General features: G+C 37.7%; 1 protein-coding gene across 2 annotated transcripts in view; it reads right to left on the bottom strand.

Annotated features, from left to right (window-relative positions):
* LOC140152933 (transcriptional repressor NF-X1-like) overlaps window positions 1-14,414 on the bottom strand; it is a 37,200-nt gene extending 22,786 nt beyond the window's left edge. Inside the window, exons 1-6 of one of the 2 annotated variants that reach the window (XM_072175484.1) lie at window positions 14,345-14,414; window positions 6,916-9,330; window positions 5,675-6,067; window positions 2,063-2,162; window positions 914-1,134; window positions 147-355 (exon numbers count right to left, since the gene is read on the bottom strand). In XM_072175484.1, the coding sequence (XP_072031585.1) occupies window positions 147-355; window positions 914-1,134; window positions 2,063-2,162; window positions 5,675-6,067; window positions 6,916-9,330; window positions 14,345-14,366 (3,360 nt within the window). In that variant the 5' untranslated portion in view covers window positions 14,367-14,414. Of the gene's footprint in view, window positions 1-146; window positions 356-913; window positions 1,135-2,062; window positions 2,163-5,674; window positions 6,068-6,915; window positions 9,331-14,193; window positions 14,316-14,344 lie in introns of those variants that run through there. The other variant, XM_072175485.1, reaches the window with a different exon arrangement.
* Window positions 14,415-14,901: the final 487 nt, after the last annotated feature.

Below are 14,901 nucleotides of genomic sequence, written 5' to 3'. Positions count from 1 at the left end.
ATATGGCCATGAAAATTTACATTTCTGACGTTTTTTATTTTTTTAAACAAAATTTGAAACTTGTCGTCTGCAAAATACCCTTAGACCATTTTTGCATTGTTGGAAATCTGTACAACATCAAATTCATCCTAGTACGTCACACTTACCACACAACATTTTTGTTGACATTTATGTTTACCACAAGACTTCCTCTTGGTACATTTTCTATCACATGTATGCTCAGCCGCCTCTTTTGTGAGCTCTGCACATGGTATGTCTATGTAGCGATGTCCACATCGGCATCGTACCATGGAGGTACCTGGACACGGCCCACAATCACCCTCGTGGCATGTCTGTTGACAAGTGTGTACATTATCTGGAAACAGAGTGAAAAAGTAGACATTATCACTGAGATGGTGCTGACTTGTTATTTGATTTGTGAATGCATTTGACTTAAGGCAAGTTTGTAAATTTGGGCATTTAACAGTTCACTTTATAATGATCGAAACTTTACTTCAGAAAATTTTACCATTTTTGAATAATGGCTTGCTTGGCTTGAATAGAATTCTGCTTTAGTAACCTTGACACCAAATGTTTATGTTCTCAGTTAAAGTAATGACTTATGACAAAGTAGAGGGCATGATATTATCTACATGTACATGGATATCAAATTGACCAATATAATATTTTGATTGTTTTAATATAATTATGAGACATCTTAGTTTCAATTCACCTTGAATTTGTGGGTGGGGGTGTGTGTGTAATGTGTATGTATGTAGAGGGATTAATGCACTAACTACATTGCCTGTTTGTAGCACACTTCTATAGTGTATTGACTGTGATTTTGATGTTTAAGATAACACACTAACTTTGCACACCCCGGCATGTAGACCCTCACACACACCCCCACACAGACAGACAACATAATACTCACCTCCACCACACAGAAGTGGTTTGCCACATATATTCTGGCAGGTTGGGACAGGGTCTGTACATTTGGTACGCTCCATTAATCCATCTTCCAATTCGAGAAGCTTGTCTAGTAGGGTCTGACCACATGGACAGTGCTTTACTGTCTCTGGGGTCAAAGGGCAAGGGTCACAATCACCTGCATGACATGGGGCTTTGCACTTGTGGTTTCCACATTGTAAGTCTCTGTAATAGAAACACATATAAATGAACAGAATGTTGAATTAAATTACCCTAGTATCAACCTGTAAGAAATGCAAACAGCTGATATTGTTTCCTCAAATATGTTTGATGCTAATACCGAATACTGACAATAAGACATACTTTAGGGCTACATATTAGCCTATGATAGCATCTGAATTGAAAACGTACAAGCTTTATCATAAACTCTTGCATGATATCACTTAACACAAAGCATTTATAACGTGCCATAATTCTAGGTAACTTATTCTCAGGCACAGTACAGATAAATTAAATTAACCTTACACCTGTTGATATCACACATGTCAATGTACCAATAAGAATATGGGAGAAATTAACATAAAAAGGCACCTTTTTTGCAAAAGGTTAACATTTTCTACACACACACCCAACACACAGCCATATAGAGCTCATTTTATAGTCCCCTTTCTAAACTGTTTGGACAATAAAAAGGTATAAAAAATACACCAAACAAAGTTAAACATTAAGCACATTTTGAAGAGTAAAGCTTTAGTACATGCAGTGAGTTACAACAATGGGCTACATATATTCCATACACCCCTACGGATGACATTACTTTAATCTCTCACACAGGGGTGTGAATTTCAAATGGAGTCGCTTATTCAGGTAACCCCATTTGAAATTCACACCCCATGTGTGGGAGATACATGTAAGGTCATGTCTTCTATAGTGGGTGTATAACTGAAATAGCCTAACGTCCAGAGGAAGAGAAATCCATAAATGTGGGTCATCTCAGTTTTTCATTAACATTCCATTCACCCTGTATGTTACGCATGATTGCATTGTTTCTCTTTAACTTTTCTTTCAGGAATTCAGTTCTGATTCTCTGGCCAAAGCCAACAAACAATGAAAGAAAAAACATAACAGCAAACAACCCCTTTCTATAACTTGCCTTCCACATTCCTGTCCACATGAGAACTGTTCTGGACCTTCCTCCTCATCGGGAGATGAGCCACAAACTATATCTCTCTTTTCATTGCCGCAATAACAGCCTGCAGAAGAAAATGCGTTTTCACATTTCACATTGAAACAGATTAAAACAACAAGTAGATTAGAAAATTACATTGTGTGTACTGAAATGAGTCCCCGCCAAAGGGTAATAATGATGGACCCTGTGGCTCGCACAGACTTGCACAGCTTTTAAGGGGCTTTTGTGGTTACTGAAAAAAATTTACATATTTGTAAAATGACCTCAAGTGACCCACAGATGACCTCTGACCTTACATCTGTTAACCCATGTTCCACTGAAATCCATTAAAGCATGTGGGAGAAATCAACAAAAGCTGCCAAGAGGTAACATTTTTTTGCCAAGGGACATCTTCTTCTTCTTCCTTATAATAGGGATAACCATCAAAATTTCATGTTGACCCTATTGCTACAAAAGATTGTTTTCTGAGTAGAACTAATCAACAGAAGTATTTTGGTGGTTAAATGGTCAAAATCGGTCAAAAACTTTTCGAATTATGAATTATCAAAGTTTCCCATTCTGACCGGTCATTGGAACGAAATAAAATGACAAGGTCCAAAAATAGCAGTTGGGAGCAAAATTGGCATAAGCATATATTTACCTTTATATATTTCTTTATTTTAACATATTTGCAAACATGAAACAAGCATATTGTGAAAGTATCAAAGGGGTTTCTTATGAAATGGCACTTAACTAGTCACTGGCATAACTTATTTTTTCAAACCAAGGCATTGAAATCATGCATTTAGAGGACATTTGCCAAAAATCATCCAAGATAGCCGATATGGCACAAAATCAAAATTGCACTAAGTAGGTGAACTTTTTTTTCACAACCAAGAATTTCAATGTTATTGGGTTTAATATGACCAATTAGTAGGTGTATGTAAACAAAATCTTAAGTTTTGAAGGTCATTGACTCATTCACAACAATAGAGATTATCCTCATCATGCTCATGTGTATTCCTGTAGTATTCCTCATTCAAACCAAAGTAGCACTCAATACATTATGAGTATCTTTGTTCAAACCAATTCAATGCTTGACCTCGGAGTTACCTGCATGACTATCGCGGGCTATTTTGAAACAGTTATGGTTGCACATTCAGGTACTTCTTTTGAAAGTCCTAAACAAGGTATAGCCAGCAGCAAGTTGTAGATATTATAGGCCTAAATATAAGAAAACGTTTAGGGTTAAGATCAGGTGAACAATACATCGAATGAGCACGAAACTTCACATTTATGTTCAGAAAGGTGTCTTCTTAACATGATTTGAAAGGAATATAAAAATTCCAAAGGGAAGCTGGTGATTTAATTTGTAACTCGAGATCTACTTGTTCAATTTTTAACCTTTTTACAGAGGGTATGATAGAGGTATTACTGGCAACTCTGCCAAATTACAGCTCAGTAGGCCACGTTTTTCACCTGATCTTACTGATTTGAATATTTTGTGCCATTCTTGAGCAGTGCTAAACTCAGCCACTGGCAATTAAGCGCACTGTGGCGATGGACCAATTTTGACTCGCACTTACAGAAAAACAAAATAAGTTATGTTGCTGTAATTTGCAAGATAGTTACAAAATATAATTGGCAGTAACTTCCCCAAATTTTACAGAAAAATATTGAAAAATAAAAGAATGAGATCAATTTAGAAATGTATGTGCAAGCAGTGCACAGTTGAGCTCCCTGCATGTCTATGGGAGTGTTCTAATCAAGTTGATGGTTCATTGGTCATCCCTACTTATAAGTGCCTCCCTCATATGTATGAGTATTATCGCACTGCGTACAGAAAAGCTGTACTTATTTTTTTACTCTGAAACCTAGAGTAGATGAGTGTATTTTTGAAGTACAGTCAACAATACCGGAATGATCCCCTGCTCTTTTCGAATAGCCTGTGACGTTCTTTAATGTGCACACTACATTAATGTGAGAAAATATGCATGTACATCGGACCGACAGCTTAAAGTGCCCTCCGAAGCACTAAGCAAGTAGAGTGAAGTGCCTTGCTCAAGGACACAAAGAGCCAGCCGAGCTCAGGCGGACCTGGGATTCGAACCCTTGACCCTTGGATTCACAGTCCAACGCCCTAACCGCTAGGCCACGCTCCCCTCTTCATACATACATCAAAGCTCATGGTTCCAAACTTTGCATTGTTGGCAGGGACAGTGGAGACAAAAATCTGCCTTCACCAATTGAATACCTGAGTGGAAGAAGGGCCCAACTCCATCGAAACTGTTTTTGAGATATTAAGAAAAAACTGAATATTTTGAAAAGTTTTATAGACAGAATGTTTTCATCTTCAGGGGACCTTCAATACATAAACATACAATATTACATACATTTCGAAATTATATATGATGATTCCATGGCAACGGTACAGGTCTTAATACAAGCTGCAGTTGGGCCCTTCTTCCACTAATACCAGTTCCGTAAGCAGATGTGTTATAAATAGCTACAGAAATCCATTAATTGCTCAAGTAGACGCATGTAATATGTTAGCAAGAAAGTTAATTGTAGTGAAAAGCAGATTTCATGGATGAACAAAATTCCTCTTTAACCCAATATTTCTGGAAGAAGGGCCCAACTCCGTGGAGTTGGGCCTTTCTTCCATGAAAACCATGATTAAGTGTACATGGAAGACTATTTAGAGCGTGGATTTTTGCGCATCTTTCACACACATGGAAGAACAGTCTGCTGGCAATAAAATGATGGGTCTAACTCATTTTTGTAAAAAATTGGAGTTGGGCCCTTCTTCCACTCAGGTATTCAATTTCTTATTTATTTTTTTTTCATTTGCAATTTCATGAGTGGATATTAAACTATATGTGACTCCTCGCCACAACTGAGCCCGGATGTCGCCAGTGCCACTATTGAGATATGCTCCATCAAACTTAACAATAAACAATAGGAAAGAAAGGATTTATTGACTGTTTTATTGATTTTTCACTACTTAAATGTCAAGTACTATAGACATGATATACATCATTTTAAAGCTAATTTCAAGCAGAATATTTTGGTTGAATATCTCAAAAATGATGATTGGCGACATCCGGGCTCAGTTGTGGCGAGGAGTCACATATGTGTATCTAACTCCACAAAAATAAACAATATATGAAATTTGTAAAGTTAGATTAAGTTATAAATCTTTGCAACTGGACACAGGTCAATAACATAGAGCCAATTCACATCACTAGGCCTGATGAAGCGTCTGAGATATGATGTGATACTGTAGTCAACAAAAACAGTAAGTCCAGATGCAAAGATTTACAACTTAATCTAACTTTATTCAACTACCTGGATGATTGAGAATATTCATAGATATATGAAATTTGTAGGCATAACGTTCAAGTGAAGGATAAGTATTTTGTTCATATGAAAAATTGACATAAAGGACATGTATATTTGTTATATTCTGGAATTTAGAATTTCAAATGCAGTGAATCACTGACAGTGCCTTCAGCCTTTCAAAAAGATTTAAGGTGATAAAAAAGATTTTGTACTTTGGAGTATGATATAATATATTTATTAAATGATTCTTATTACCTTGTACAATTGTAACATGACAGTCATCGCACTTCCCAGCATGACAGATTCTTTCACACGTATGTGTGGCACAATTAAGCAGCTTATTGCAGGCCTTCTGACACTCTAGCACTGGCACAGCACCACAGCGAACAGTCTGTTTGGTCTTGCCACAAATGCATGACCTCTGCACATTAGTTGGACACTGAGGGCATGGTCCAGGATGGCACAGGATATTGCATAGATGAGTGCAGTTTGTGTTGGGTCGTTTGCGATGACACACTTCTCCGCAGCTGTGTGGTGTGTCCCCAGGTTCCCAAGGTGGATCACGATGTTTTCCACAGAAACATTTGTACACGTAGGGAATGTGAATGGTGACAAAACGGCAGGCTGGGCATTTCCATCCATCAGAATCTGAAAGGACATCACAGATGACAAATTATAACAGAAAGAAGGAACAAACACACTCACTTCATCCAATGTTTACTCACCACCACAGTTGGTTTTCACACTTTCACCATCTAACTGCGGACACATTTGGTTTAATAACAGCAAACCCTGAATGTTATAATAAGGGTAAAGTAGCATCTAATGTATTTTGCCATATTGTCAGCCTGCTACGCTAATTGCCTAAGTCATTTTTACATGTTTCTCATTTGCAATTTTGATTTTCTGAGTAATAAACCCATAATCAAATTTCCAGCCGCATTCTTTATTAACTTGTGGAATACATCAAAAGAGATGAATTCCACAAGTTAATGAAAAATGTGGCTGGAAATTTGATTAATTATGGGTTTTTACTCAGAAAATCAAATTGCAAATGAGAAACATGTAAAATGACTTAGGCAATTAGCATAGCAGGCTGACACTATTCACTCTAAAAGGAGCCTCTCAATAATAAGCAAAATTAGCAAAAGTATCTCATAATAAAATATTAGAAGTACAAAAAAAAAAAATACATAAGATAGCCTTTGGATAATTGCGTTTGCATCTGGAATCTTTTAACTCTTTGTAGGTTCTACTGTCTTTCTTACAGTCCCTCTGATTGAAATGATAAAATTATGTGAGTATCCAATCAAAACAGCTTTTAGAGCTCTTAACAATTTATAGATTAATCCCTTTCAGTCCTACTGACTGTTATTACTGTACCATATGTCTGATTGGCTCAATACATAATAAAACCCTCTTTGTAACCAATCAAAACAGTTATCAGAAGCAGGCCTGTAATTGGCTGGTAGTGTCCATGGGGTATAATGTCTTACCTTCAGCTGCAGCAGCTGGAGATTTAGCCCACTCCTTGATGCACTTGAGATGGAACACTGTATAGCAACTAGAACAACTCCAGACACGAGCCTCACACTTCACCACATCACAACACACCAAGCATTCATAGGTGCCTTCCGTCAGCTGCTCAATCAAGTTACCCGTCTGTGTTTCGTTGCTACCAGAAAACTGCTTTGCTGATTTTGCCTTTGCAGCAGAAGTCTTGCCAGTCTGCTTACTTTTGGACCTATCTTGTCCTTTTCTAACAAATCCTGGTTGAGGCCGATCATCACTACTTTGTCTTGATTGATATTGATCGCCACCATGGAAGGTCATTCCACTGACCACATCTTGGTTGCCATAGGGATTAGACTGACCTTCTTGCGGTTGGATTCTTTCTGTCATTCCACCTTGTCGGTTCTGGTATTGTCCTCTTCCTGGGCGGCTCCTGATAGGTGCAAATCCCCTTCCATTGTTTCCAAACTTTTCCCCATACATACTGGGTTCTACAGGTCCTGTACCATGCCATAGATTATGGTAATACTCATTCCATCTGGCTCCTCTTCCAATTGACACTTCTGCACCTCCAACTCCATCAAAATTGCCTTCCCCTCCGTAAGCACCATACGGATCTGGGTACACGCCAAAGGCATACACTCCAACAGGTGCATTTACATATGCAGCTTCATCACCACACCCCATCTCACCAGTATACAATGCACCGCCTTGGTAAACATCTTTACTCATTGTAACTTGATCTTGATCAATTCCCATTGTTGGAGATTTTCGTAATCCTGGCACAAACGGTTTGGCATCAGCGCTTATAACATGCGTTTTTTTCTTGCCCGATTTATTTTCCTTAGAATCTAATCTAACGCTTGTTTGGTCAGAAGCGTTTTGAGAAGCAGTGCTGTTAGCTTTCCCTTTGGTAAATGTTTCTCGTTTTATAATTTTCTTTGGTTTTGAAGCCTTTTCTACCTGATCACCCGATATCTCATTTTTACTGCCAAGCTTTCTGTCATTTGTTTTACTTTTAGAGTCAGTGCTAAATCTGGATCCTCCTCTTCCCTGGTATTGATTATCTTTTGCATTTCCATCTGCATTGTGCTCATACGAATCTCGACTTCTGCCTCTGTCGTTTCTAACATTTCCCCTTCCACCTCTGAACCCAGATCTGTTATCCAGTCTTCTCTCTCTACCTTCCTCATAAGATAAAGAATCACTTTTCTTGGACAAGCTACTTTGATCAGAACTTTTGTCTTCTTCGACTTCCCAGTCTTCCTCTTGTACATCACCTGATATCTCATTTTTACTCCTGGAAATTCTTTCATCTGTTTGATTTCTAGAGTCATAGTTAAATCTAGATCCTTTTCTTCCTTGTGCTTTATTATCTTTCCTATTTCCATCTGATTTGTGATCATAGGAATCTCTACCCCTGCCTCTGTCACTTCTTCCTCGAAAATATCCTCTTTCACCTCTGAACCCAGATCTGTTATCTGGTCTTCTCTGCCTACCCTCATCAGTTTCCTTTGACAAGCTACTTTGATCAGAACTTTTGTTTTCCTCACTTCCCCAGTCTTCCTCTTGTGCATCAACTGATGTCTCACTTTTACTCCCAGAAATTCTTTCATCTGTTTTCTTTCTAGAGTCATAGTTAAATCTAGATCCTTTTCTTCCTTGATACTGATTATCTTGACCTCTGCCTCTGTCACTTCTTCCTCTAAAATTGCCCCTTCCACCTCTGAACCCAGATCTGTTATCCGGTCTTCTCTGCCTATCTTCCTCGTAAAATGAGGAATTTTTGGATAATCTACTTTGATTAGATCTCTTGTCTTCTTCACCTTCCCACTCATCATCTTTTATCTTATTTTCACTCCTTCCTTTCTCTTGTCCACTTTTAAACCCAGATCTTCTATTATCTGCTCCACTCTGTCTTCTAACCTCAGAAGATGACTCATTTTTCTTAGATATTTGGCTTTTTATGTCGTCTTCATTTATACTACCCCTTGGTGAATATATTTCTCTATCTGGGTATTTATGTCTTCTATGACCGGAATCTTGATTTGCTTCTTTTGATGCATCCCTCCAGTTTCTATCCTGATTGGATCTTGAGTCTCTATTAAATCTTGAAGGCTTATCCGGTCTCTCGTCTTGTCTTTGACCATCAAGTCTGTCCTGGTCACTGGCGTTGTCCCCACCTCCTCTCCAATCATGTTCAGATTGATATCTTCTACCTTGTCCTCTCTGATTATTATATCTGTATCCTGACCCCCTTCCTCTCCCAGTTCCTCGCTTCCTTTCTGACTGTACGTTGTCTCTTCTCTCTCTGTTCTCTGCTCCTAGTTCTGTACTGCTTGTCTTGTTCTGACTTTCTTCACTCATCCTGATGATTGCCGGTAACTCTTTCTTTTCACCTACATATTCAAAATAAAACAGTAATAAGGAATCATTAAAACTACTATTCAAAATATGTCATAAACAATATAGTTTTCGATGTATCATTCCTAATAAAGAACCTTTCACAGATATGATTGTACTTAATGACCCTCATGCAGAACCATTACACGAAAGTCATTCAAGAACATTTTAATGCACAACTTCCAAAGAAGGAACAACCGATGTAATTACATAAATAGCTGAAAGGGTGTTGCCACAATCGCAGTGTTCACGTTCTTCACTCTTGGCGCCCAAAAGAGCGTTCAGCAGGGCGGAAGTTGTGCCAAAGTTCAATGCACAATGTTAAATGACGTCATTCACCATGTTGACCTCACACATACCAGATGATGCTTGGTTCATGTGGTTCAATTATTACTTACATTTCTTTCACTTGATTCCGATTTCAATTAAATGTGCAAGAATTTGCTCCACACAAGCTAAGAAGTGTAAGGTAAAGGAATGCAAGGTATTATCGTTAACACAAGAAACATTGTTTAAACATCATTGAAAACAGGTATGTACTTCAGTAGGAATTTGGGAGTCTTGAGTGTAATACTGCCCAACACTCCAGTATGGAGACAAACGGTCTGGTTGTGTTATCTGCGCTGCAGTTTAATAATTCTTGCTAGTCTTGGTTGCTTAGATACTTGGTTACTGCAGTTTTGAAGGTTTCTGGTTTTGTAATGCTGATCAAGTGTGGTGGAAGAGAGTTCCAATCACGTATTGTTTTTGGTACAAATGAGTTTTTATAGCAATCTTTATTTGTTGACATTGTTGAGTACATGTAGGCTTCAGGATGATGATGCCCCGACTGGAGCTGCACGGGCTGTAGAAGGGTTCCGTTGAGCAGGGACAGATCACTGAGTCTTGCTTGTTGAAAAACACAATGTCTTCTAGCTTTCCTCCTGGTGCTGAGTGGTTCTAGTCCAAGGTCTTTGACCATCTGGGTCATTATTATGCCGTATTTTTCCAAAAGATCATCTCATATGAAGTAAGCTGTACTTTTGTAACATTCTGATCGCTTTTGATCACCTATTATCGGCAAATTTGCTTGAAAACATGTGAGTTCATGTTGTGTAAACATAATTAGCATGGACACAAATGAAATTACGATGCAACCAATGGCAATGCAATTCGAATGCTGTGTGAGTGAGCAGATCTATAGAAATAACGTGGCCCGGTTTTATGCAGAATTAGACCACGTCTGGGTCTCACACATATTTTGTTTGTCTTCCTTACATCTTCTCCGCTATAGCTAAAATAAATTTACGGAAACAGGACACCTCGCCCACACGCAACTTCGCCTACACGGCATCTCGCCTACGTGCCATCTCGCCCCCTATGCAATGCAATGCATTGCAATGGCGGTTGTGGATGTATCATGACGATCGATGTGACCTGAATGGTCGTGTGTTCCTGTGTTGGTAGCAGACTATACGATCAAGCATTCGTTCCAATGAATGCATGGGAATATTCAACAAATTTGTGTGTGTGTGTGTTTTTTATAAATTGAGGCCCCTACCGTCCCGTCCCGGTGTAGATTATGTTCGGTTTTTAACACACCGTGCTGATGTGATTATAACAATTTTTTTTAATATTTTAATATGTGTATGCATTTTTTCAACATGCATTTTTAATAATTTGATAACTTCGTGTTTAAGTGTGTTATAATGAATTTTATGAAGATAATTATAAAGAAAAATATGGCAGTCTTAATTTTTTAATAACATTGATTGTTAAAACTTTCAGCCTACTTTTAATAACTTGATAACGTGATAAAGTGTTTAAAATAAATTTTGGCCATTTTCAGCGAGCAGGGCCTGTGCTATGCGTTTCGCCCCTTTTTACACCGCGGGTCTTTGCTGCCGACGATTGCTTGCCAAGGCCCCTGCGTGACTGCCAGCCAAACCACGGAATGGCCCGGAATGGAATATACTGGATACGCTATGCGTGCTGCGGTGACAGTGCCATTTTTACCCATGTCATACCCGGCGATTTCGCGAAGTCTTTACTTGCCAGCGTGTTGGAGGACGGGTAGTGTGCGCAACAAAAAATTGTAATTGCGGGCCGTGTTAAAACATGTTTTGTGCTTGTAAGTCCGTACCATGCACACGAAGACGAAGGAAAGCCATTGAATTATGATACAAAATCATAAGGGTAATTAAGTTGATTCCAAGTTTCCCATCATCGTCATCACTTTTTTACATTATATTAGCTTATATTTTCACGAACAATAATTAATTTAATATGTCCGAAATGTAGGCCTTATAAATGTATTTTTATGTTAAATCCTTATGTATTTTACTTTAACAGATATGTTTTCATGAACAAAAGAATCAATTAGGCCCTATTATATGTGTTATTTTATTTTACAAATTATGTTTACTTCATATAAGTTCATACTTTTTAGTGTTAATTTCTGTTAAATTAATTATGGCCAGTATGGCCTAATAATTTATATAATATGGCCAAAAAAGCGCTTGCGAGTTTTGTGTATTTTTATTTAATTAACCGTATCATTCATTTTACCGGCTCAAACTCACTTAAAATAAAGTTAGAGATGTTCAAAACTTTTAAAACTTGCAGTCCTATAAAATATATTAAATCAGAGAAGATCTTCTTTGACATAGCCTAATGAAACAATTAAGAGAAAAATAAATTTTTCAAAGACAAATGCGCACAACTAGCAAAACAAACGCCAGCAGCATGCAGCTTTGAGATATTTTGTGGGAGGCTGTGCAGTGACTTATGCCCCATTTTGCACCGCGTGTTAACGGCGGATATTCATTAGCTACCACTTACACGAAAACGCCGGGTGTGATTATGTTCAATCAATGGTACCATGATCCAAGCACGCAAAAATGCCAGAATACACCGATGTACCTTCCTTGACAAGGCCGGGCCCCACGCGGGCATGGCATACACACAGCATACACACTGATGTACGATCGATTGCTTGACAAGTCCCGGGTCAAGTATGCTCTCAGTTTGATTAAGACCCGAGAATTATACGGGCCACATCGTCATCATCTCTACATCTTCGTGTTAAAAATTGCTGTGATAGTACAGCGAATCCTCTCGTTTTTTAACAGCTACGCATCGCGATTTTGTTCGAGATAGGACGAGCGACTCAAGCTAAGCATACCATGACTATCATATGAGATACCACAGCGTTTCTATATTCTACACATTATTACGATTTGTGTATGCTCTAGTACCCCATATGATGTTTCTATTACAAGAAAAAAATTTGTTTTCAGGTAAAAGTAAAACCAGAGTTTTTTGTTTCCAGTACACTCACTCGAAAATCAGTACACTAATTAGCGGGGCCTTGCAGCTTGCTGTGGATATCTTTTACTGCATTTTTAATGTAAAAATTTGAAATCCAATGTAAAAATTGAGATATATTTAATTTTGAGAATGACATTTCAGTTTCAGTTTCAGTTTTATTTACCAATTAAATCATATTTCAAAACAAACGGTATTACAAAAGAGGAAGCAAGACCAAAGAAAAGCATACGCAAAAAAAAAAAAGAAAGAAAGAAAGAAAACCATAAAAATGGAAAAACAAAAATAGGACAAAAAAGCCCAACCCCCAACCCCAAATATGTCAGAAAACAATACCAAATAAACAAAATCAAAAGGAAACAGTATAAAATACAGACAGACATGATAATATTAATTGAGTACAGACAAAATAAAACAAACAAAAACGCATAATATACAAAAAACAATACGATCGTACCAAATTAGTATGTAGGAGGCTACAAAACATTACAAAATAAAGAAAAGGATAACCAAACCAAAACGAGCCAAAATATAACTAGAAACGTAACAAAAAACAAGCAAAAAGCCATAGACCTATCCCAAACAAAGAAATTATTCACCAAACAAAGAAAAGCATAAACAATAAAACAATACACTAATTAAAGGAAAAAACTAAATTGAAAATATATAACCCAAAACCCACTCAGACAAAGCTCTAATAAATCCAAACGAAGAAAAACAAATAAACATTAAACAACAAAACAAATTACAGTATAGCAAGAACCAAGAACAACAACAAAGCCAAACACTAAAAAAACATTACGAAATATGAAAGAAGAATATTACAAATTACCCAATAAAGAAAACATGCAAAAGTCCAAAAGACTATTGAAAAAACGGTACCGCAGGAAACGTAGGCCTATTAAATTTTGATGCACTATACTTTCCTTTATTTCGAAAACGCAATACTGAGCTACTATTCTAATTGCCGATATAGCTAAATTAGGTGAGGGGGAAATACAACTATTATACTTCTCAACTTCAAATCAAAACCACAGCACCATCATCAAATCATCACCTATCGACACCGGCTATTCTCAAGACTACAACAGGACGTGGTCACTATATTCTCGTCCATTCAATTGAATACACACACATCCTGTGCGCATCGATCGTATACATCCACAATGCCATTGCGTTGCATTGCCGCAATAGCTAATTATAGTCAAATGCAGCAAACCTTTGACGAGCGCGACTACCGTGATGTTGCAAATTCGGGCGCTAACAACGCCAGCGTACGGCGCACAGTTCATTCATAAATTTCCACTGGCAACAACATATCGCCTTAGCAGCCAATCAGAGACAAGTGCGTGAAACTCAGTAAATATGCGATGTATCCTACAATACGCGCTCGTCAAAGGTTTACTGCATTTTAGTATAGGGGCGAGATGGCACGTAGGCGAAATGGCGTGTAGGCGAAGTGCATTGTGGGCGAAGTGTCCTGTATTCAAATTTACCCTGGCAAGTAATCCAAACAAAATTTTCCACCACTGTGTTTGATTAAGTGCACGTACTTCCGAATTCAACAACCTTGCGAAGCAGCTATTTTGCGTTGTTACTTGTTACACAGCTCTGCACGATAATTGTAAAGCTTTCACGCCCCTTATTACACTTATCTATTTACGCTTATTGCAAAATATTACTTTATTTCAATCAATTACTCACAATAATTCTGTTTATATTGCATTTGGTTGCGACATCTGTCAGTGAACCGTCAGCAGTCACACAGTACAGGTCACATATACAACCCGGAAGTAGAAAACTAAGATCGCTGGATCACTGGGTCAAAAAGTTTTCAAAGTTTTTGCGGCAATTTTTGCGTTTTGTGTTTCTCTGGTGTTTCTATGAAAGCGAAAGTGAAATTTATAAAATGAAAATAACATATTGGTGATGATAGGGGGCTAAATATTCTGTATCGCCAGAAATTTCATTTAGCTGATAAGATTGCTTGATTGATTGCTTGCTTGCTTGCTTGCTTGCTTGATTGATTGATTTATTCATTCAACAAATCATTCATTCAACAATTCATTCATTCAACAATTCATTCATTCATTCATGTAAAAATTTTCTTTCTTTCTTTCTTTCGTTCTTTCTCTCGCTCCTCTCTCGGTTGTTTTTTGTCTGTTTGGTTTTGTTTGACTGCTATGTGCACAGTGATTTTCATCACTTCAAGTGTACGTACTTTTGTACTGTTTTCCTGACACTTTTGTGTGCTCTGGAAT

The sequence above is a fragment of the Amphiura filiformis genome, chromosome 5 (assembly GCF_039555335.1).
Source record: "Amphiura filiformis chromosome 5, Afil_fr2py, whole genome shotgun sequence".
Lineage (NCBI taxonomy): Eukaryota > Metazoa > Echinodermata > Ophiuroidea > Amphilepidida > Amphiuridae > Amphiura > Amphiura filiformis.
The sequence above is the reverse complement of the archived record's forward strand: the minus strand, read 5'-3'. Positions and strand labels throughout refer to the sequence as shown.